General features: G+C 35.5%; 1 protein-coding gene across 9 annotated transcripts in view; it reads left to right on the forward strand.

The window, feature by feature from the left end:
• The window catches only part of LOC138707923 (regulator of nonsense transcripts 2-like), a 199197-nt gene that overhangs the window by 17125 nt on the left and 157771 nt on the right, over positions 1-24301 (forward strand). For 4 of the 9 annotated variants that reach the window (XM_069837983.1, XM_069837980.1, XM_069837985.1 and 1 more), the window contains exon 2: positions 8100-9730. In XM_069837983.1, the coding sequence (XP_069694084.1) occupies positions 8108-9730 (1623 nt within the window). In that variant the 5' untranslated portion in view covers positions 8100-8107. Of the gene's footprint in view, positions 1-3786; positions 3907-7103; positions 7260-8099; positions 9731-17272; positions 17333-22973; positions 23004-24301 lie in introns of those variants that run through there. The other 5 variants (XM_069837978.1, XM_069837979.1, XM_069837982.1 and 2 more) reach the window with 4 other exon arrangements.

The following is a 24301-nucleotide window of genomic DNA, read 5'->3' on the forward strand; positions in this document are numbered from 1 at the left end:
GCAGCCTGACCGATCACAGATTTACTCAGGATATTTTCTACTGAGAATCATGTAACTAATTTTGGCGTGAGCTATACTGTAGTAGAGGAGACAAGACCTATCCTGTGACCTTATCATGTGCTGTGGCTATATCACCAATGGATATAGAGGGGGAAGATGAATTTTCGTGTCAGTGGATTCGTATAACATCAACCATCATGAAACAAACTCTGTTTCTGATAGCTCATTCTTTCCTCTGTCACACAGTTCATATGCCTTAGGCTATCTCGCCTCTTCATCTATATAGTAAAAAAAAATGTACAATTGTAATCTTACAAAACTGTGACTTATTCCACATCTTAAAGCTTCAATACAAATGTGAGCTCTATAGAATACAGTAAATGAAATGAAAAAACTTAATATAAAGCCTTCTCGAGGAGGAAAGTCAGCACTCTTACTCGCATGTTTTCTCTCTGGGAACGTCTTTCTAAATGGCCGGGCTATAATATTCTTTGTCGGTATTTTGAATGGGAACCTGCCTGCGGTGAGACTAAAAAGTTGGATAAATGTCTGTCTCTCCATCTTGCCTTGGTGGCTGATACAGTTAATATTTAAATGTAGTTATTTAAAATAAATTTCTTAATGCTTGTTGTTAAAGTATTTTACATTTTTCAATTTCATTGTAATTGTTAGTTTTAATATATATGCATTTACACTGTATATATGTATATGTATAATATATAAATGGTGTAATTACATTCATTAAATTAACGTTCATAATGTTACTATTACTATTACTATTATTATTATTATTATTATTATTATCGTTTATTATTATTATTATTATTATTATTATTATTATTATTATTATTATTATTAAACACTTAAAATTGTTGAATATTTGTGGAGCATCGTTTCAATACATATTAAGTGCACCCTTGATCGAAATATAGTTTGCTGCGATTTCACCCTATTTCGAACACCCTCTTTAACACTCTAAACTCAGATTGGAACATTTCGTATTATATCCCGCATTATTTTAGCATTGAAAGCTATGAATCGGATCAAATCGTGTTATGTACATCTAGACTATCGCTTCAAAATGTATTATATGCAACTTTCGTGATGTTAAGTTTTACAGCCTGCATTCAACCTGCTCTTTTACTGCTATTTCTCGCTGTTATTGTGACGCGTACTTAAGTTTAGAAGTGTATGTCAGTTCATTTCTTATCTTCATGGAGGGGTGTGAAGCTGTTGGAGAAAGATCAAAGGGAAGTAGGAAGCCTGCCACCGACGCTTGCAGTTATTGTGATTGCATGGTATTTCAGATCAAGTCTGAAACAGATACTGCAAAAAAAAAAAAAAGAACCAGCTACTGGCTGAGTTGGGAGCATACAAACTTCACTCAGAGACTTTCCACAAACTTATGACAGAGCATCCCAGTGACACGAGGTGTTTCTGTTTCAATTTGCAACAGTACCTCTTCCTAAATTATCAATTGGCAAAGCATACTATTCACGCCATATATCATTTTATGCACTGTGTGTTATTGATGTCAGCAATAAGGATCCTACATTCTTTACATGGAACGAGACCGAGGGTAGCAGAGGGGCGAACGAGGTGGCAGTGGGTGTTATTTCCTATTTAGACGAAGTATGCTTTGAGGATTCGGTCACCACCTTTAGGCTTTTTGGTGATGTCTGTGGAGGCCAAAATATAAACTTGCACATGATTCATGCTCTTGTTTTTGGCTCCAAGAGAAAGCACTAGCTCACATCAATGTTATTATTGTAATCTTTCTGGTGAGAGGGCATTCCTTCTTACCCGCAGACAGGGAGTTTAGAGTTGTAGAGAAAGCTCTCCGGAAATGCTTCGATGTTGTTACTCCTAAAGAATACAGAGAGATTTACAAGTCTGTGGGAAAGGTAAAGTCACTTGGAAAGGATTGAGCCATCAGAGATTATAAAGTGCTTGCAAAGCAGTTCAAGAAATTGGATGGAATAAAGTTATCTGGTTGAGGTTTTTTCCGGGGTTTTCCCTCAACCCAATATGAGCAAATGCTAGGTAACTTTCGGTGTTTGACCCCGGACTCATTTCACCGGCATTATCACCTTCATCTCATTCAGATGCTAAATAACCTAAGATGTTGATAAAGCATCGTAAAATAATTACTAAAATAAATACAGTGAAACATGCCTTTGCGGTCACTTCATTTAAACAGCCACCTGGCCAAAAGACCAATTTTCTCTGGAACCAATTGGATTTTCCATAAGATTAATACAAATTCTCTCTTTATTTAGCGGCCACCTCATTCCCCGGCCGGCTGGATTGGAACCTGACTATAACAGTCACTGTCCAACAAAAAATCTTTTCAGGGATACTGTGTGGCCTATTTTTTCGATGGTTAGAGGACAGGGACAATAGCTAAGTGTACAACAGTACACCCTCCATAACTTCGGGGTTAGTTGGTTACTGTTTTATGACTCTTTTGTCACTTTCCACTCCGACCCTGCACAGCTATAAATTCTTACTCGTTTTTAAAGGATTGAAACACGGACTTTTTCTATCGAAAATGTCATAGTATGTTTCTAGGTCAGTAGTTAACCATTCGAATTTTTTTATTTATTTTTCTTTTCTTTCTATCTTTCTCTATTTGGACCAGCTTTTACGAATGTTTCTTTTTTCATTCAGTTGATTCAGAGGAACTGTGAAGTTAGTTTGAGAGAGAAATCATGTCTAACAATAAATATAGAGTGGTGTTAAGTTTAGAGGTGAGACGAAAAATGGTTAAAGAAAGTGAGAAGGGTACATCTGCTAGAAAAATTGCAGATATATTCTAATGTGGAAGGACATGAAGGGTAAAATTAAGAATAAATATGAAATGTTAAAAGAGTGGGAAGAAAATAAGCGTGGTGGCCAAAAGAGGAAGAGAGAAACTGTGTTTAGTAATGTGAATGATTTCGTTTACGAATGGTTCAAGTGTGCGAGGGCGAAGAAATAGCCAGTAAATGAGCCTATGATTCAAGAGAAAGCTCTTGAAATTGCCAAAGAACTCAATGTAAGCAATTTTGTTGTTAGTAAAGATGGTTAGAGTGCTTTAGGAAACGGCATAACATTGCATTTCGTTCTCTGTCTGGTGAAGTAGGTGACATTGCAACTAATGTTATTGAAGACTGGAAAAAATAGACTGCCTTCAATTCTTGCGGAATATGAACTCAGAGACATTTACAATGTTGACGAAACAGGTTTTTTTTTTTTTTTTTTTTTTTCAGGGCCCTCCCTAACAAAACTTTTAAGTTTTAAGAAAAAAGAATGTAAAGGGGGGAAGTTCGCAAAAGACAGAATAAACCTGCTGTTTTTTTTTTTTGTAATGCTGCAGGAGAAAAAGAACCACTCTTAATGATAGGAAAATCATTGAAACCGAGATGTTTGAAAAATGTTGACATGGGCTTATTGGGGGTGAAGTGGACTGCCAACAATAAAACTTGGATGACATCATCATTGTTTGGGAATTGGCAATTCGAAGATTAAACGACAAAATTGCAATGTGATACGTGAAATTGGTGTTTCTTCCTCCAAATACAACATCACGTCTCCAGCTCCTTGATCAAGGTATTATCCAGTCATTTAAACTGAGGTACCACAAGCAAGTTTTGAAAAGGCTAGTTGCAAGAATGGAAGAGGGTGACATTAACCCATTAGCGCCCACAGATACCATTTGGTATCAACTTGCACTATAAGTGTAACATTGACAGTACTGGCCCCTGGTATTTTAGGGGTTGAGTCTAAGGGTCATATTTTCTTCAGCTTGAAGTAACAGATGCACTCGAGTAGACATTCCACACATGTGAGTTGTTAGTGAGCTGGGCCAATCTCAAGAGTGTGGATGTGGTTGTGAGAAGTGAAAATCATGGACGTTCAATACGTGTAAGTACAATATCATCCTTTTAACCTTCATTATCTTTCTAACGAATATGTAATATGTATTAACAATGAGTCAAAGAGGTGGCATGCACATTTTAAATGACAATAATATATATAACGTTTATGCAACAATGTCTTAAAGACCACGATACCATATGGTATCACTGGGCATTTATAACATCGAGACATGTATACGTGTATCACATTTTCTAAATATTATGTTGTGCCTAATTAGACAGCATAACCGTAAATTATATACAATCTACAATCATAGGCATAAAAATATGGTATATTTATATATAATTAAATTATTTATATATATTTATTTATTTACTCCTATTTATTTATTCCAGTGATGGATTGACACTATCTGAATTATTAGATATAATAGAAGCAAATGATGACGTAGCAAATAAAACTGAGGATATATTTATTGTGCCACCAGACGTCCATGTTGACACTGATGAAGATTCAGGAAACGAAGATGAGGGAGGAATGATATAATAATCTAATAGGACGTCAGTTACGTACTGCAGCTGAAATTCACTTAGCAAACAATGAATGAATTGGAGGAGATTATGAACCATCTGAAATGTCTTGTGTCGCCTCACTATCTGTACAACCTACACAGCAGCAGCAGCTTCAACAACAACAACGACAACGACGACGACGACCTCAACAACATACATGTAATTTGATTCAACAAAGTTTAGCCGCTTCTAGTGTCTTCTTATCATCTTTGCAGTATACAGAACAACAGCAGCAACAACAACAAAAACAACAACAACGACCTGAACAACAAGCGTCTGATTTGATTCACCAAATGTGACTGCTTCTAGTGTCTTCCCACCATCCATACAGCCTACACAGTAACAACAGCAGCAGCAACAACAACAACAACGTAAGCAACAAGCACCTGATTGGATTCAACAAAGAAAAACTAACCCAACTACATATGACTGGATCGAAAGTGATATGGAACGTAGTAATTTTTCATTTCCTACTGCTGACTATACACGCTTTTCAAATATGTCGTGTGTTGACTTATTTGAAGAGTTCTTTGATAATGAGACACTAGAATAACTTGTCAAAGAGACTCAGCACTATGCACATTTTCTAACTGAAGCGGATCCTCAAATTACCGTGTCAGAATTGCGGTGTTTCTTCAGTATTTTGATTCTAAGTGGGTATAATACTTTGCCTTCTAAAAGGATGTATGATCAGCAATTCAATGAGAAGAAATCGATTTCTCCAGATACAGAGATTTTTACACTTTGCTGATAACACAGAACCGAATAGTGAAGATAATGTGTGGAAAATTCGCCCACTTATGGACAGACTAAAGAAAAAATTCCTGGCTAATTTTATACCTACTGAATCATTGTCTTACGATGAATCAATGGTTAGGTACTGTGGATGCCACGGTTGCAAACAATTTATACATACCCATAAGGTTTGGATATAAAGTGTGGTGTCTAAATACTAGTGATGGATATTTGGTTGATTTTGACTTGTATCAGGGCAAGAGCGAGCGTGGTGACAGTGATTATGACAGTTTATTTGGCAAAGCTGCGTCTCCATTAGTGCTCATGCTGGATGAACTACCAACCAAACGTGTACCCTTCACCATTTACATGGGCAACTTGTTTACAGGAGTGGATTTATTCACTTATCTGAAACATTTAGGATATGGTGGAGTTGGTACCGTAAGAGAGAACAGAGTATCAAAGTCATGTCCATTACCTGATAAGAAAGCTTTCTCCAAGGAAATCAGGGGCACGTTTCAGCATATTATTGAACACAACAATGGTATTATTGTTGTGAGATGGATGGATAATTCTATTGTTACAATTGCATCAAACAGCACTGGACTTGCCCCAATTGGAAATGTGAAGAGGTACTCACTGAAAGACAAGAATATTATGGTACCTCGTCCAGACTGTATTGCGAAATATAATTCCAATATGGGACGAACAGATATCATGGACCAAGGGATTGCGCAATACTGTATCGGTATTCGATCCAAAAAGTGGTATTGGCTCATTGTCACTTGGCTGTTAGATATGGCCGTAATGAACTCATGGTTTCTCTAGAAGAAAATCCACAAGGGAACATCGCAGCTTGACTTCCGAAGAGAAATTGTCCAAGTGTATCTAACGCGCTATGGTGTTCCACACAAATCCCCTGGAAGAGCAAATCCTTCCCGATAAAATTTATCAGATTTGAGATTTTATGGACTCCATCATTTTGTTGCTCACTGCAATAGAAGAAGATGGGCTGGTGAAGGATGCAAGTCCTTTGGCCGAACAATGTGTCAGAAATGTAATGTAGGCTTGTGTGTGACATGTTTCGCTAAATACCATACACCATGAACTGAATGAAGAGCTTCAGGCCTCATTATTGTAGCATAGGCTAACTTTGTATTTTTGTGTAATGACAGTACTGTAAGCGCCCAGTGATACCATATGGTATCAGCTAATATCTAATAGATTATATTATTATTTTTCAGAAATGTGGCAATTCCTTAATTCTTACACCCTTAATACAATAATTTAATAAAAATAATAAAAAATTTTAATAACTTTTTTTCTGGGCGCTAATGGGTTAATATGCACGATTGTTGTACGCGCACAATACTAAAAAGTCAATGAAATTCAGTATTTTCATGCTGATTCATAAAAACCGCAACCCTAATCAAGCGGCCACCTGATAAAACGGCCATTTTACAAGGTAACTTCAGATGGCCACTTTAGACAGGTTTCACTGTATTTCAATAAAGAAAAATGCTAACAGATACTGTATATAAGTCAAAATTAGTATACCCGCCTAATATCCTAATATGATGTTCTGGTTAATACGCGTTTTACACACGGTCCCTTGAACAGCGTCTTATCAGGTTTTATTGTATTTGCTATTTGGACATTTTCCTTTGGAGATTGTGACCTGCAATGTTAAGTAACAACTTTAAATTAAAGTAACATAATCATTAATAATGAAAGAATTTGAATTATTTAGGATTTTCAATCATCATTTCAGTATATAAAATTTGGCGTTTAAATGTTACATAAATATTCCCCAGTTTGGAAGTAAAGTGTTTTTCTTCATTCCTAAAAAATTGTTAATTGTGCACTTAATACATTTTGAAATGATCCTCCACATTTATAAAATTAGTGTATATAACCCCTTATCTCTTATCTCAGTTTGTTACGTTAGTCACCATGGAATGACCCTTTTGCCACTGAGGTGCTTGCCTGCTAATCAAGAGTTGCGTTCGGGCGTGGGTTCGATTCCCGCTTGGGCTGATTACCTGTTTGGGTTTTTTCCGAGGTTTTCCTCAACCATAAGGCGAATGTCAGGTAATAATATATGGTGAATTCTCGGTCTCATCTTGCTATCACCAATCCCATCAATGCTAAATAACCCAGTAGTTGATATAGCATCGTTAAATAACCAAGTTAGAAAAAGTAAGAACATTTACTTTTTGGCATGTTTTTTTTTAATTGAAGAAGCTTTATGAAATCTTCCCATCACTTCACCAAATTAAAAACAGCTTACCTTACCACATTAACTAGAAGCATTATAATGTTACAAATAACGATAATGCAATTTGCACAGGACGTCTGGCTCGAGAATGAATAACTGACAAGATTATGAAAATAAATTATGCTAACAGTGCATTCAAATATACAAATTTTCCTGTTAATGGTATGGCAAAAAATTGGGGAAATTTTGCGTCCTGAAGTAGTATTTTGGCACACCAGGTAGAAAGTAGAAAAACAGCCGTCTAGCCACCATATGCATATCTGCACTGTTGATTAAAAATTAAGTAGAAGTAAATTAAACTCCAAATAATGCTAATACATATCTTCCTTAGTTTATATCACTATTTTGAACCAATGAAAAAAAATGTTTATAGACCCTTTAAATGAATATGTACCATGTACTAGAAAAAGCAGGTTTTTTTTTTTTTGTGTAGAATGACACATAATAGTGACTGTGTATTTTTTTATTTTATTGGGTTATTTTACGATGCTATATTGACTGTGTAAATATACATTGACAGAGGATGTGAAGTTTAAATTACAATCTTTATTCCTATACTTTCAAGAGAGAATTTTTTAATATGTGACCAGTTTGTTCAATTTTTAGGTTTTCAAACACATTAAGTTTAACCATTCTTAATTTAATATTTTCAGGGAGTAACATGGATGGTGCAGAACTTATACCAGAGCGAAGAGCAAAAAGTTGGAAACGTGAGCATGAGGAAAGGTGTCGTCGGCATCAAAATAATGATCCCAAAAAGAGCCGTGACATTGTTTGTGAGTCAGAACAGTCTCTGATTTCAGAAACAAAGGAAGATTTCACAAAGGAAGGGATTACAGAGGATGATGAGATAGATCAGTTCCCTGGAAAGGAAGCTGGTGTAGAATTAGGAGGTTCTCTCCGAAATCCTAGTGAAAGCTTGTTAAACAGATTTGTAAGCAAGGAAATTAAAGAGGACAACTTAGGTTGTGACTTAGAAATAATTTGTGAAAATAAAGGAAACCAGGTTTGCAAAGAAGAAAATGATTTAAATCTTTTTGAAGAGAGCAGAGTAAGTAACAATGAAGTTTGTAGTGTGTGCTTGACTGATAAAAGTGATCTCAAATTGTGTGTTTGTGACTGTGTTGAAGAAGAACTCGGTGAATCACATTATGACATTGACAAAACCTCCATAATTTCAGAGGAAACAGAATCCAATCCTCACAATATACAGTCAGTGACTTCGAATTTTGCTTTAGATTCAAAACCTGAAGGAACTTTGGAAAATGTGGTTGAGTCCAGTAATATGCAAAGAATAAGTGCAGAACCTGATGTTTCAGAAGTTTGTGAAATTCGTGAAAGTGTTCCCACAGGATTTGAAATTTCAAATACCAATCCAAAATTAGACAGTTTAGTTCTAGAGCCAGAATTCCAAATTATTTTAAATTCTGACCAATTAGAAAAGTTTGAAAATTTAGAAGATGACAAAAATGTCTTAGAAAATTCGAACAATCTTAGGTTATTTCTGAAATATACTGCAGAGTCAGGTGATTCAATGTGTAATAACTTAAATATGACTGCTAAAAAATATGAGTTATTAAATGAAAATACCAATGCAGTGCACGAATGTGAAGCCTCTAACGTGGAAGAAATTGTAACAAACTCTGATTCGGACACGTTAGGTGGAAAGATTACTACTTCACAAGAAATTAGTAGCAAGTCTGAGGTAAATTGCGATGTAGAACACTATAGTTACAAAACCGAGAACTGCAACATTTCTGAGAGTGAAGTAGATGAGAAGATGAAGTCTAGTGATCTTATTAGCAAAGACGGTTTAAATGACAGTATTAGTGATGCAGACATCTTCTTGGGGAGTCCAGAAGCAGTTGGTGAAAATATTGACAGTGATTTATGTACAATAATTACACAAGCAGATTCTGTACTGCTATCAGAATGTGTTACTGGTATTGGTGAAATGAGAAAGGAAAGTTTTTCTGAACTTCTGGAAACCCCTGTGTCCTCTGAAGTAATTAAGAAAACACCACGCCGCTCTTGTTTAACCAGAGTAAATGATAATAAACTTGTTCCTGAAAAATCAAAAAACAAAGATAAGAGCTTAGGCAGTAATAGTGAAAATTCTGAAAAAGGAAGTGAAGAGGAATCAAAATGTATAAAAGATGAGCCCAATGGAAACCTTTATAAAACAGCACATCTAAATGATACATCAAGCCCTGTTGTTGAATCAGAAAATATTGTACAGTCTGAAACTGAACCCCTTGATCCAAAGATGGCAAGTGAAGACAAGGTAAGTTTGCAAACATGTATCACTTGTTTCACAGGCATTCCAATTTAAACTTAAAATTTCGTTATAAAGTTAACTTACCAGTACAGGTTTAGAGTTGTGTAGAGGGTTCTCAATCTTTGAATTTAGTTATGTCTGCTGAAACAGTCGAAGTCTTAAATCACACTGTTGGGCTTGGTCTTAATAATTAGGAGAAGAGTATCTTGACACACAGAACTTTTAATTTGTTACACTGTCATGCTAGTTTTTTTGTTAACGAAAATTAGTTAGTAAACCTTCACTCTTGGGGACTATTAATTTAGCAAAAATTTTTACAGAACTGACCCAAAAATTTGAGCAGTGTGAAGTGCTTGGAAGAAAGATGTCTTTGAATGCTATAATCCCATTGACCCACCCAAAAATTATTTCTTATATGGAAATAATAATATGTAGTAATGTAGAATTGCCTCATTGATTTTATAGCCCATAAAATATCTCGCCTCCACTGAATAATAATATCTTTATCAGCATACTATCATATCCACTATGAACATACTTGAAGTTCCTTTAATAACTCAAAAAATGTTCTTCGAATATCCGGTAAATCAGGATCTTCATTAACTGAAGCAAGGACTTTGTCTATTGTAGACAGTTCATTTCGAAAGAAAAACACGTGCACTTTTGTTGTGATAACATTTTTATCAAACTCTTCAACCATATCCACAATCTCCACACATGGCTTTTTCTTTTTTGACTTTTTTATACAATTAATTATACTGTATTCATGAATCACTTGATAAACAGAACCTTGGCATATGTAGTTTTATTTGTGATGTCCGAAATCAGTGTGGCCGGATTTAAATTCTGTTCTGTTTTGTACGTATTTAATATCATGTGTTTTTCTGAGCTGTTCATTTGAGTCGTTTTTAAGCGGGCTTAAACAAGTAGACTATTTGCACACTCCATAGACTATAGCGTGGCATGCTGTCATGTAACACTGAATTACCGAAAGTATAATATAGTTTAAATATTACAATTAGCAAAGTAACAATGAACAGGTAAGAAAACACTTAGCCTATATAGAACACAACATGCATGCGCACACTTGCAAAATATATCTCCTGGCAGCTATTTAAAAATTTACATCGGGTCAGTTTCTCAAATATAGGAAATTATTATGTTAAAATAACAACGAGATTAACATTACATTAGTGCTAACAATGATTCATGAAACACACTTCTTGTTAAATTAATTATTAAATTGTACTAACACCATGTTAACTGTTTAACAATGGTCTGTGAAACCAGGTCTATTACTTTTTTTAATTTGTTTAATGTGTTTCTTTCCAGACAATGTAAATATTTATTGTGATCATGTAAAGATGATAGTGAAAGATTTTGAAAAGACGAAATTTTCTAGGGAAATGAATCTAAAATATTATTTTTCCTTTATCTAATTATTTTCGATATGTAGCTAAAGAAAAGTACGAGGAGAAAATGTTCGAAGTGAAGAGAAGAACCGAATATGCTGAATATGTCCAACTGACCTGTGGACATCTGTGTGTACTGAATCTTACATGACAGTAACATTTCACTTTATATTAAATGATTTATAGATGCAAGCTATAGAACAGGGGGAGGGGTTTTTATATGTGTAAAAGAGTGCCTGCAAAGCGCTGAAAATTTTAAGGACTCGGAGTTCGAAATGTTGGGTGTAGACATAGAGGATGATTATTCGCGAAACATATTACACATCATCGGTTTATACAGGGCCCCGAAAGAAGGCTTGAACGTACTGTATAAAATAAGAGATATGTTGGAAAATAGAAAAATCCGCGGGCAGTATGTTATCGTTGCAGGGGACCTAAACTTGCCTCAGGTAAACTGGCAGGGTACAATAGAGGGAGGGATGAGTCAAGCCCAGTCATTAGTAAACGCATTCATCTGGAAACATAACTTAATTCAAGTAACAGACAGGGCGACAAGGGGAGATTCGTTACTAGACATATTTATTTTAAGACCCTCAGAAATAGTCGCAGGTATTGAAGTGATTCCAGGTATTAGTGACCACGACGCGGTAATTCTTGAAATATTATGGAATGCTAAGTACAAGCAAAGCGGTAAAAAGAACAAAAATATCTTGCAGTATAACAAAGCGGACAGAGAAGGCTTCCAAAATTATCTTAGAGAAAAGTACTCATCATGGGTAGTAAAGGGCAGTAGTGTAGAAGAATGCTGGGCGGAGTTCAAGCAGATTATATTAACAGGAATACAGAAATTTATCCCAGTTAAACGCTTATCAAACAATCCCGATCCGGAATATTATAATAAATACATACGGAAACTGAAAAGAAAACTAAGGAAATCCTACAGACAGCGCAAGGAAAGCCTTACAAAACAAACAAAATTCACACAACTATCGAAAGAACTGCTTAATGCGAAGAAGATAGCGCAGGAAAATTACCTAAACAAACTCTTCAAAGGTGAACAAAACGGGTGGGGGGAATTTTATAAATATGTGAAGAGACGACGCAAGGAAAATTATTTGAGCCTCCCCCTAAAAAATGACCGCAATCAATTTATCGTACAGGACAGCGAAAAAGCAGCAAAATTAAATTCCTATTATGCCTCTGTTTTTGGGATGAGGACATTAGTACCACACTTAGCTTCTGTGGAAAATACGGGTCAGTTTTCTATCAAGCCTAGGGACATAAGGAGAAGGATCTCTAAATTGAAAACTCATAAATCAGTAGGACCTGATGGTATCGCTGGAGACGTACTAAAATTGGGAGGGGAAGCCATGATTCCCTATCTAGTGCGTATATTTGAAATATCAATTAACAATGGTACTGTCCCGCGAGATTGGAAAGATGCAATAGTGGTGCCAATTTATAAGTCAGGGTCTCGCTCAGATACAAAAAATTACAGACCGGTCAGCCTTACCTCTGTGGTTTGCAAACAGATGGAACACTTGATTTCAGCTTATCTAAGGCAGCATTGGGATGACTCAAATTGGTTACATAACTGTCAGCATGGATTTCGGGGGGGGCTATTCATGTGAGAGTCAATTAGTAACGGTATGTCAGGATTTAGAAGACGGAATAGATTCCAATAGCCAAGTAGATGCAGTGATTATTGACTTTTCACGCGCATTCGATGTAGTCCCACACGATATATTGTTGGTTAAACTACAATCAACGGGGATTGACTTCAGAGTGCTCCAGTGGATCAAGGAATTTTTAACTTGTCGCACTCAGAGAGTACGGGTAGGGGAGGAATTATCGAACCCAATTGAAATTACTTCCGGGGTCCCGCAGGGGAGTGTCTTGGGGCCTCTTCTATTCTTGGCTTTTGTAAATGATCTGCCAGTTAATATCTTATCTAGGGTTCGCTTATTCGCGGATGATTGTATGTTATACAGGGAAATAAAAGGTCATGAAGATACTACTCTTCTCCAGAATGACCTCAATAGAATAAATGATTGGGCAATAGCCAACAAAATGAAAATAAATTCTCTAAAGAGCAAAGCCATCAGCTTTACAAGGAAAAGAAATAAAATAGTCGCATCGTATACGTTAGGGGGTGAAACCATTCCAGAAGTTAACAAATGTAAATACCTCGGAATAACATTTAGCAGCGATCTCGGCTGGGGGGAACACGTTACAGACACAGCGGGAAAAGCATGGAGAGCGTTACACTTTGTGATGAGGGTACTAAGAAAAGGTTCTGATAAATCCAAAGAGATTGCATATAAATCACTAGTACGTCCAGTAATGGAATATGGTGCTGCATGTTGGGATCCTTACAGATTAGAACATATTAAGACACTGGAAAAGATTCAAAAACGGGCTCTTAAGTGTTGTCGGAAAAATTCACCATTAAAATGGGACACACTCACGGACAGGAGAACGCGAATTCGATTATGCGCACTGTTCAAAACATACAGAGGTGAGCCTGCCTGGAAAGAAATAAAAAATAGGTTGCAGCCGCCAAATTACTCTTCAAGGAACGACCACTCATATAAATTGAGGGAAAGAAGGCAGAGGACAGACACTGGAAAGTTTTCTTTTCTCAATCGTACTATCAGGGACTGGAATGCTTTACCTGCAGACTTACTAAAGGCTTTACCAACAACCAAAAATGTATTTAAAAATAGGCTTAAGGACCTTACTAATAGACGGTAATTATACACAGTACTTAAAGGGTGTAAATGATATGTTGTTATTGAAGTGTTGTATCAGTGAAGAATTATGTTGTGTCAGTGAAGTGTGTTGTATCAGTGAAGAAGTATGTCGTGTCAGTGAAGTGTGCTGTGTAAGTGAAACGTGTTCCTGTCAGTGAAGCTGTATAGGTTATAGTGGCAGTGCAAAGTATTTGAACAGTGAAATGTTTTTGAAGTGTTAGTGAAATCAGGATAGAATCAGTGAAATGTGTCGTAGTTCCAGTGCAGTGAGTGAGTTGACAGCGAAATGAGTGTAATGTTGAAAGGTACTTGTGCAGATATGAACATATACTCGTGGGTTTTAGTTCGATCTTAGTTTTAAGATACAAATTAGAATATTTCAAATGTTATTTTAAGTGATCGTTTCATTTAATTTAGTATACTCCCTGTTGTTGTTATTATTATTATTATTATTATTATTATTATTATTATTATTATTAGTATTATCATTAATTGTATTTTTAATTAATAAGTTTATTATTGTCATTATTGAGTGTAATTAGTTACCACTGCCACCGGGTATATACCCATTGCAGTGTGAATAAATACATACATACATACATACATACATACATACATACATACATACATACATACATACATACATACAAACATCTGCAGATAGCAAGATTCCTGACAACACACAGAGCATTAAATATTTCGAAAGAACTCGAACAGATATTTTTTTATTTTGGGTGCTGGAAAGAAAAGTATTTTTATATTGTTGCAGAAATATAGCAAATAATCAGACCTATAATATGGTGATGAAAAACTATTCTTTGCCGACACAGTGAATTTATTAACTAAATGAGATTAGGAGTCAGTAGCAAATCCAAATGAAAAGGGCAATAAATAGTGGTTTCATAAAAGTTAGCAAATGTACAAACTTCAGTAAGAAGTCGTCTCATAAGCTAATTCAAGAAGTAGAGATGCATTGGAACAACACATAAACTATGAGAAATCTGCTTGTGAAACAAAAGGAGTGTATCAGCTCAACTTCGGAAACTTCAGATTGGCAAGTATGAGCACTGACACTAGAAGAGTGGATAAAGATGTGTAACATACGCCAGTTTTCAAGCCATTTAATGATATAATGAGATGTGTGGAGAATAGCATGTTTCTGCATGAAAAATAATTTGTTTTAATCACCAGACACAGAAATCAATACAAATGATTTCAGCAATGGCTTATGACCCTGTAGTAAGATTGGTTCTGACAAAATAGTGAGCAACTATTGAAGTAATATTTACTGGTGTAGGAAACATGAATCCATCCATTGGCACAGGAAACACTCTTCGATCCTAGATTTAAGGTTTTAGCATAAGAGGAACTCAAGACCTAATGCCATTTTCGAGTTATTGATATTTCTTTAGCATCATATTATAAATTGTGGTTATAATTATAGACGTCGACTTTGGGTGGGGGGGGGGGGAGAGCAAGGCACTTTCTGGCTCCACAACCTGTAGAGCCAGGGGCCAGGGGTGTCCCCCCACTCAATAAAATTAATAGGGGAGCTCCCAAATAATTCGAAGAAAGATTTGTGTTAAAAAATAATTCATTTGGTTGAAAGATTAAATAGGATAGAAACCAAAAATGATTATTTCAAATCCTTCACAATGAACATGTTAGTAGCCACCAGCATAGCTCAGTTGGCTAAGGCACTTGCCTGCCGATCTGGAGTTGCACTTGGGCAAGGGTTCGATTCCCTATTGGGCTGATTACCTGGTTGGATTTTTTCCAGGATTTTCCCAACCATAAAGCGAATGTCAGGTAATTATGGCAAATCCTGGCCTCATCTTGCCAAATACAATCTCGCTTTCACGCTTTCATCGTCGCTAAATGACCTAGTAGTTGATACAGCATTGTTAAATAACCAACTAAAATAAAAAAGGAATGTTAGTAATGCTATTCACAGTGCCCCCTCCCTTTCTCTCATCCTGCATTTAAGGTAGGTGAAACACATGATGTAATGGTGACTCCACTTCTTTGTCTATGATCTACATTTTTTCAGTTCAGTTCAAATTTGTCAGCTATTGCGATCGAATAGAAATGGTCATAAGTATTACAAAGGGGAAAAAATAATATGCAATTAACAGTTCACATTAACAGTGTATTTGACTGTATTTTTGCCTAATATCAGTTAAATTATTATTAATGTTCAATATTTGCCATAAACAATTTCGTTTCGAAATTTAAAAATAATTGTTATCAACATAAATTGTTATCAGTGATGATCTTCGTTGCTGGTGTGGGCTTGTTAAGTGATCAGCGATTGCTATGTAACTATTATTGATAATGGATAAATTAATAAAAAAAATGCAATAAATGGAAACAATGATAAATTGAGTTGTACTGACCATAAAACTAATAGCTCATGTTCATCATTGCTGCAAAGACGAGAAGGATGAGCAAAGCAGTCCACTGCTGTGGAGTAATGGTTAGCATGTCTGACTGTGAAATGAATGGGCCCAGATTCAAATCCTGGTTGAGATATGTTATATAGTTGACTTTTTTCTGAGGTTTTCCCTCAAGCAATTGAAGCAGAATTGCTTGGTAAGTTTTGGTGTGGACTTCGGATTCATTTCGCCATCATAATTACACTTCTCTTTCATCACAGGATGTTTACTCTTGAAAGTCATGAAAAAGTAATGAAACTGAACAGGTGGTCATGAAAGCAATGAAAAAGAGTGGGTGGTCATGATTTTTTTTGTGTCAGCACCTGAATGAAAACAGGTTAAACTCTGGTAAGTAGATATTGATTTACCACATTTTTTATGCCATACTATAATTGTGATCCAATGATGAAAAATATATTTTGACTTTGTGGTCGTGTTCAATGTTTCATGCCAAGTGGTGAAGAAATCTGATGAAGATGAAGCAGCCAATCATAAAAGCAGAACAATTCAAGAAATAAAAGAACTCAAAGATGAGAAACGAAAGCTTGTAGAAAAGGCAAAAGAAGAAGCTGAAGTTTTAGGTGTTGAGATATCAAGTTTAGTTAAGATATTTAAACACTGATTGTGAATCATTTACTGTAAAATTTAACATTCTTCATATATTTTGTACTTTCATAGTTTTTATATTGCCTTAATGAAACTTGTAAGTTAAAGCATTACCATGTTAAAAGAATTTGTATCTTAATTGATGTAATGATAAATATATCTAAAAATAGCCCCCCCCCCCATCCTAGATGAGAGTTGAATGTTTTTAGTTCTTTAAACACATAAAATTTGATTAATGGCATAGTGCAAGTCATACATTATTCATGTTGACAAGCAATTTTAGTGACATAGAATTACATTCAGCTTTCTTCTCAACTGACTTTCAGGTATTGGCTGGGTAAAAAAAAACCTCTGTCATTGTGCCACGCACATTGCTGAGAGATCATGGATAGAACTAAAGAGGTAATGGAAAAATCATGAATTTGATCCATTGAAAATCAGTAGACACCCTACATCATCATCATCATCATCATCATCATCATCATCATCATCATCATCATCTACTCTGTTTCTTAGGTTTTGGGTTGTTTGGTTGTTAAGTCAGCTGCGGGCCAGCACTGAATTTGGACCCCCTGGATATGTGATTGTTCGTTATTGGTGATGGTCTGATAGTGCTATGCATTATAGGCTCTCCACTGAGCTTGTGGTAATTTGTGGGACCAGGAATGAGGGATTGCAGTGAGACCTATGCAGAAAGATAAAGGGATCATGTAGGCTGTAGGGGAGTTCAAAGGTGGCACACATGGAGATCTGTAGCACCTTAGGGCATGCACACCTTTCCATCCCAGGTAGTACAATGGGCCCACCCGAGTGACCTGCATGCGTGGACAGTCCCAGTCCGTGCTGTCCCCTGAATAGGGACTAATAGATAATGGAAACAGTGAAAGGGAAAAGGCAGTGTATAAGAGCCATAGTTTTAAACCATCTTGAGTTAAAAAATTTCCACAGGTACTGAATGAAAAATCTGACGATTTTTTTTAAATACGTAATGACATTTTGGAGAAACAGCAATTAAAGTTTCTTCAGGCATTTTTTTTTTTTCTTATTGGTTTACTTTACGACACTTTATCAACTATGATGGTTATCTAGCGTTTAAGTGAAATGAAGATGATAATGTCCAGAAAATGAGTCGAGGGTCCAGTGCTGAAAGTTGCCCGGCATATGCTCTTAATGGGTTGAGGGAAAATCCCGGATAAACCTCAACCAGACAACTTGTCCCAATCAGGATTTGAATCCAGGCCCTTTCGTTTCACGGCCAGACATGCTATTCCTCCACAATGGTGGACTCTCAGACTTTTGTGTAGAGTCTTGCCCCGCTAATATTTAAACGAAGTCGGTACCTATGATCACAATATGCATTATTATTATTATTATTATTATTATTATTATTATTATTATTATTATTGATAATGCAATGTATCAAAATTCCCCACACTAGCAAAATTTGTCGAAATGTTCTTATGCATTCCTGCAACCTGAGTGCTATGTGAAAGACTTCTCGAAGTTGCTATTTAATGGCCAAGCAAAGGAGCCTCAGGCTAATTGGGGAGGTTTCAAAATACATATGATAGTATTAATTTGAAGTTTTGTGTGTTGTGCGTGTATGTGCGCGTGCATGCTCATGCATGTGCACGCGTGCATGTCCCCTTCCCTCCCCCACCCCAATGCATTACTTAGTTTTAAAATGTTCTAAAATATAGTTATGGAATTTTAAACAGTGTATAACTGGCAAGTTATTTATTCTTATGAATAGGAGATGAAAGGATATTTAGTTTGACTGACACATTGTACATTGTACATTGTACATTGCATTCTTGTCATAACGTTCAGCTGAGTGAAAAATATTTGACTTTTCGTATTTAATTGTGTACTTATAAAAGGTTTCCTACATTAAGTAAATTACATTCTTTCAGCCACATGAATTTGTCGAGTAATTGTAACAACAAATGATAACAAACAAGAAGTCGACTCTGGAACTGAGTGTGTCGGTTTTATGACTTCAGACTTTTCCTTCTCTGCAAGTCCATTCTCAGCCCACTGACAAATGAAATAATGGTGGTGTCTGAATAAAGAAAAATCCATTTCCTGAGAGAAATCAGTTATTATAAACTAAACCCCGTGGTGCTACAGCCACATGAGATGCCAGGGTCAAGCCAAGCATATCACACTCCCAGTAAAATAGTGTCGTAACTCGAAAATTGTGATTTGTAAAGATATGGTATTCCCTAGTAAAATACTGATGTAAAAGTATTTTAATAAATACGTACCAAAACATATGACAATTTACTATTTTATTATTAGAATTTCACGATTCCAACCAGTAAAACAGCGTTGGAAATTAATTACCAAAGTAATATGTAATTTTCGGCTTAGGATAGTATTTGCGATATGTCATATAGTAGTCAGCTGAGTAACTACCAGGATAGGCCTGGGGTGTTACATGATGATTGCTTCGAGTCCTCACAGGTGTTATTAATTGCCTTTTTTTGTTCCGGAAATTAATTATACAGTGTGTCCCATCACGTATCCGACAAACTTTGCAAAAGAGCTCATGTACACTATGGGTCGATTTGGTTTTGTTTCCAAGATATGAGCACTTCATTGTGCAAGGCCTCATGATAAAAGTTCTCTGATTTCCATGTAATATTCATTCGATTTATTGATATTAAATAACATCATCATTACAATCACTACATAGACACTCAGTAAGACATCCTCCTGTTCACGGGTATTCAAATTTCTCACCATGATGCTAGAAACATGCTCTGAGCTGTTTGCATACACTTAACATCAGGAAAATCATGATGCATTTTATTTTATCACATGTGAATCATTCCACGTCAAATCGCACAAAATTATACAAATTTTGACCTTCATATTTCTGATTGCGTTTATATTTTTTTTACCAACTCTATGGGTCTCATAAACCAACATGTGTATTTTTATTTCCTCCTAAGTCCAAATGTTTTTAAAATATTACATGTTAAAATTCGTTAAAAATGTTGCACAATGCAACATATTTCTAACAATATTGATGTTAATTTTTTTTTAAATGCATTTAAAAGCTTAAAGTACTGTCTTTTATTAAATATTTACTAACTAATTTTAATATAATTATTTCAAATATTTTTTTATAATTCAATTTTTAAAACATATACATCAATGTGAAATAGCCCTATTAAAAATATAAAAAAATGCCTACTAGGTGCACTGAAGTATTCTTAATAATTCCAGAAAAAATCAGAATGGGATCTCCAATAGTTTAATGGAAATTTAATTACCTATGACAGAATGTGTAGCGGTTGGCGCAGCAGCAGTGGACGGGAAGCATTAAAGCGCGCTAAGAGGTTTATCGGCGCTGGATAATTGACTGAACGTTGCAACATTACACCCAGTACGGATCAAGTTACTCGAGGAAACACTGCTAATTTACTTATTATGATATCTTCAAATAATTGTACATTATGCTTTTCAAATGTTTCTATTCATTCACACTTTAAATTTTCATTCGCCTACCTTCTTTCTTGAAAGAAAATTGTTTTACTAAATCTTCAGTTTTTGACAACGGAATGAAAGAATATAATTTTAATGTACCAGTTATTGGTTTCAGATTATGGTATCTGGCCTGCAAATTTTCAGTGTGGTTTTTGTGCTTATTGAATGGACAAAATATAAATGACACGTTAGAAATATTTTTTGTGAGTAATCAAACAGTTTTTTTTTTGGTGTTGTAGGATCTTGTATAGGCTAACTCTCGTGGCAAGTCTTTTAACAGTATCTTCAATGCCAACACATGGACCTTTACCATGCGACATTGCAAAGAAGTGTCATTCAGCACTAATTCCATAATCGTCTTCATGTAAGAAATTATTTTTAAAATTCTTTCTTTTTTTTTCGTATTGTGAACTTAATTCATTGGAAAAGTAGATGATTTTTTCATATCGTGAGTTCTTGCTTTAAGAAATTGATTGCTTCGGATTGAAAAAAGTGAAAGGGATCGGTGTCATGTTTCATGGTTTCTGAGATGACATTACTTTTGTAACGAATTTCTCTATCTCCTTTGAAATATACTACGAAAGGATTCATTTATTTATTTATTTAAATATACAGAATAAAAATATATTTACAAACAAGAGAAATAGAAATAAAATAATACAATCAATATAAAAAAGGAGATGCAGTAGTATTAACAAAATTTGAGACCGAATGAGCAGCGCTTGTGTTCGGTCACAGTTCAGATATAATATTAATAGGTCTATAAGAGAATATAAAATAAAATAAAGTAGGAAGTAAAATTAAAATTGTATTGTATTGTGGCTTGGCATATGTTCCAATGCACACCTTGTATTGAATCTTGTATTACAAATGAATAATTTTCAGAAAAGTCTGCAATAACTATGTAATTTTCAGGTTGTACCTTTCTTTGCATTCCGTCAAAAATAAAATATGGCTGACTTTTGAATGGATGATGATGCATCTTCTACATGAAAAACTTAACATGCTAGGGAGCCTTTTACTTTTGAAACTTTTCACGGGGGTATCGTTTTGTTGTATCTTTCTTTTCTTGATAGGGGATTCTATTGACATCAAACTCTTGTTTAATTCCTCAATATTACTGATTTCTAGCACTGTAGCCATAGAACTGCTAGAAGAAGTACTGGGATAATCACTTTCTCTGTCCGCACTTTCATTTGATTCATGTTTATTAATATCACAAGAACTACCGGCCTCACATATAATTTTACCTGACCTATGCAGAAATTGATTGATTTTTACGGAACAAATCACATATTTGCACACTCAAAGACTCCTTTAAATTGAGCTTTATCAATAAGTCGCGACTTACGCGTCTTAGTGTACTTTTCTTTTTAAATGCGTGATTAGGAAGGTAAATGGATTTAAACACTTGTTATATATTACGCGATCTTTACCATCACTCATGTTGTATAGAAGTCACGTCACTGCGCGAAATTCAAACCCAAACTGATTATTTTTCTCTCCTGCCATCTGTTTACTGTCATAAAGTTTACTGCCTTACCCAGCCTTGCTATCATCAAACACTTGGCTATATTACAGTATAAACATACAACCCTGTGAAGGGCTTCCCCTCTTAGCTGATCTGACAATAATAAAATAATTTTAGATAAGATATTTACTGTTCCTTAAGGTATTAATCATTTGATGATTAGTATGGTGACATCAGATGCAACGGGGAATTTCCACGGGCAGCCTTCTAGCCTATGGTTGCAAGCAGTTCATTAGCTGGGCATCGCGAGCGCGTGCATGCCTCCGGAAAATAAATTGTTACAAATGTATGGGTGCCGATCCCATATTTATAAATGCAGCAGTTTACAGATAATACATCAGCGAACAAGTCTATATTTTTTTCGGATTTTTAACTTGGCTATTTAATATAGTAATTTTGCTTTGAAAAAGAAACGATTAAAAAAATAGGCCAAATTTTTTATTTATTTGTGATAGGCCTAAAGTAATAAAAAGTGTTGTATTTCGTCTTTCAAATGCGCCAAATCGCAAATCTCAATTATATGTAGACACAGAGTTCCAAGCGAGTTTATGTAACAGTGCGCGCATAATTTGCGTAACTTCAAATATTCATAACTACACAAATAATTAATAATTGTGAAAATAAAAAATACGGGTCTCCTTATTTGATGTCTGGAATTCATGAAAAAAAATTCGACCATTTCCGAGAAGGTCGTGTTTTATTGCTGTGCGATTTGACGTGGAATGACTCATGTACTAACTGCCCTCGTGTTTTTGGTTTCCAATGCAAGTACAGTCTGGATTTCATACACCCCACAAGAAGAAATTCAACGGTGATAGGTTGGGTGCCAAGGGAGCCATGGTACTGATCCAACTCGTCCATTTCATCAACAGGGAAACATCTCATTCATCATGCCAGTTACCTGTCTAGTCATGTGTGGGTGGCATTGTACTGCATCCACATGTGTTGCTGTGTTGCATCGTCTAAATAAAGGGGTAGATGGTTTTGCATAAGATCAGCGTATGCTGCTCCTGTTAAACATTCCTAAGATAAATGCGGCCCAATCAGGTAATTGCCTACTAATCCACCCCACACATTGATATAGAACCTGTGTTGGAAACTGGATTGTTATGCCATATGGATTTTCATGAGTTTACCTTTTGGGAATTTCGGGTGCCTGCTATTAATACCATCACAGTTGAATGTAGCTTCATCACTGAATGGGATGAATGGAATAACATTCATATTGATTTGAACTTACAAAATACACTCAAGCACAAAATACACTCGAAATGGATAATCACCAGGTAGTGTTGAATGTTCTGCAGATGGTGCAGATAAAAGCAATCCAAATGTAGAATTCTCTACCTACATGGTTGCAACACTTGTTGTTTGTAACATTCTTCACACATTTGAGGTCGGAATTTGTTCTACAGCATTTACAACTTCTTCATGGCTCTGTACTCAGTTTCAGTATATGTTTGTGGACAGGAACCAGTCTCTCTGAAACAAATACACGTCACCAGTCCTTCTGAAACACAGGTAAACACAGATACACGTTTCCAAATGGATATTGTCCTCTACATTCCTAAACAGCAGCACACCCATTTCCATTACGAACACCATACACAAACAGCATGTTAGCATACTTCTCATATTAATTAATACATCCCAGCCATGTTATTGTACACCATTTTCACTCATGCCGCACTGACACAAAGACCGACATTACTCACATCTGTCGTGTATCATGGCCTGTTACAGTGACGTTAACAGTTACACTGATTAATGTACTCTCTGTCGGTATGAAGGGAGGTAAAGTGCTGCAAGAAATGGAAATGGAGTGATGGGAATGCGTACTTCTCTTTGTCTACCTCTCGACTTTGTTAGTTCACTTTCTGCAACTTTTGTTAATGTAACAGAAACATAAGAGAAACAAACAACTGAGGGATCTGAGGTGTCAAACATTGCATATCACATGTATATACGATAATTCCAACGCATTGGCATTTCAGCCCATTATATTTGGAGTGAAGCCAAATTGACCATTGTGTATATGAATTCTTTTTCTTGGAATATCCATTCGAACCCACTCTTTCTCAGTATATATTTTATAGGCATCACAACAGTTCAGTTTTTTGTTATGTGAATGATATTACTTTTTGTATATTGTAACGTTTTTATACTGAACAACAATGTAATTTTATTATCTCAACAATAGGATTTGCTCTCCACACAGTAACACAGTATTCGTTAGTGCACTCCACTGACGACAATGACAATTTACTTGGACTATTACGAACAACAATGAACTGTTAATCTTAACTAATATTTACAAAGCACTATTTACAACACAGAACGGTCAG

This window comes from Periplaneta americana, chromosome 10 (genome assembly GCF_040183065.1).
Source record: "Periplaneta americana isolate PAMFEO1 chromosome 10, P.americana_PAMFEO1_priV1, whole genome shotgun sequence".
Taxonomy (NCBI): Eukaryota; Metazoa; Arthropoda; class Insecta; order Blattodea; family Blattidae; genus Periplaneta; species Periplaneta americana.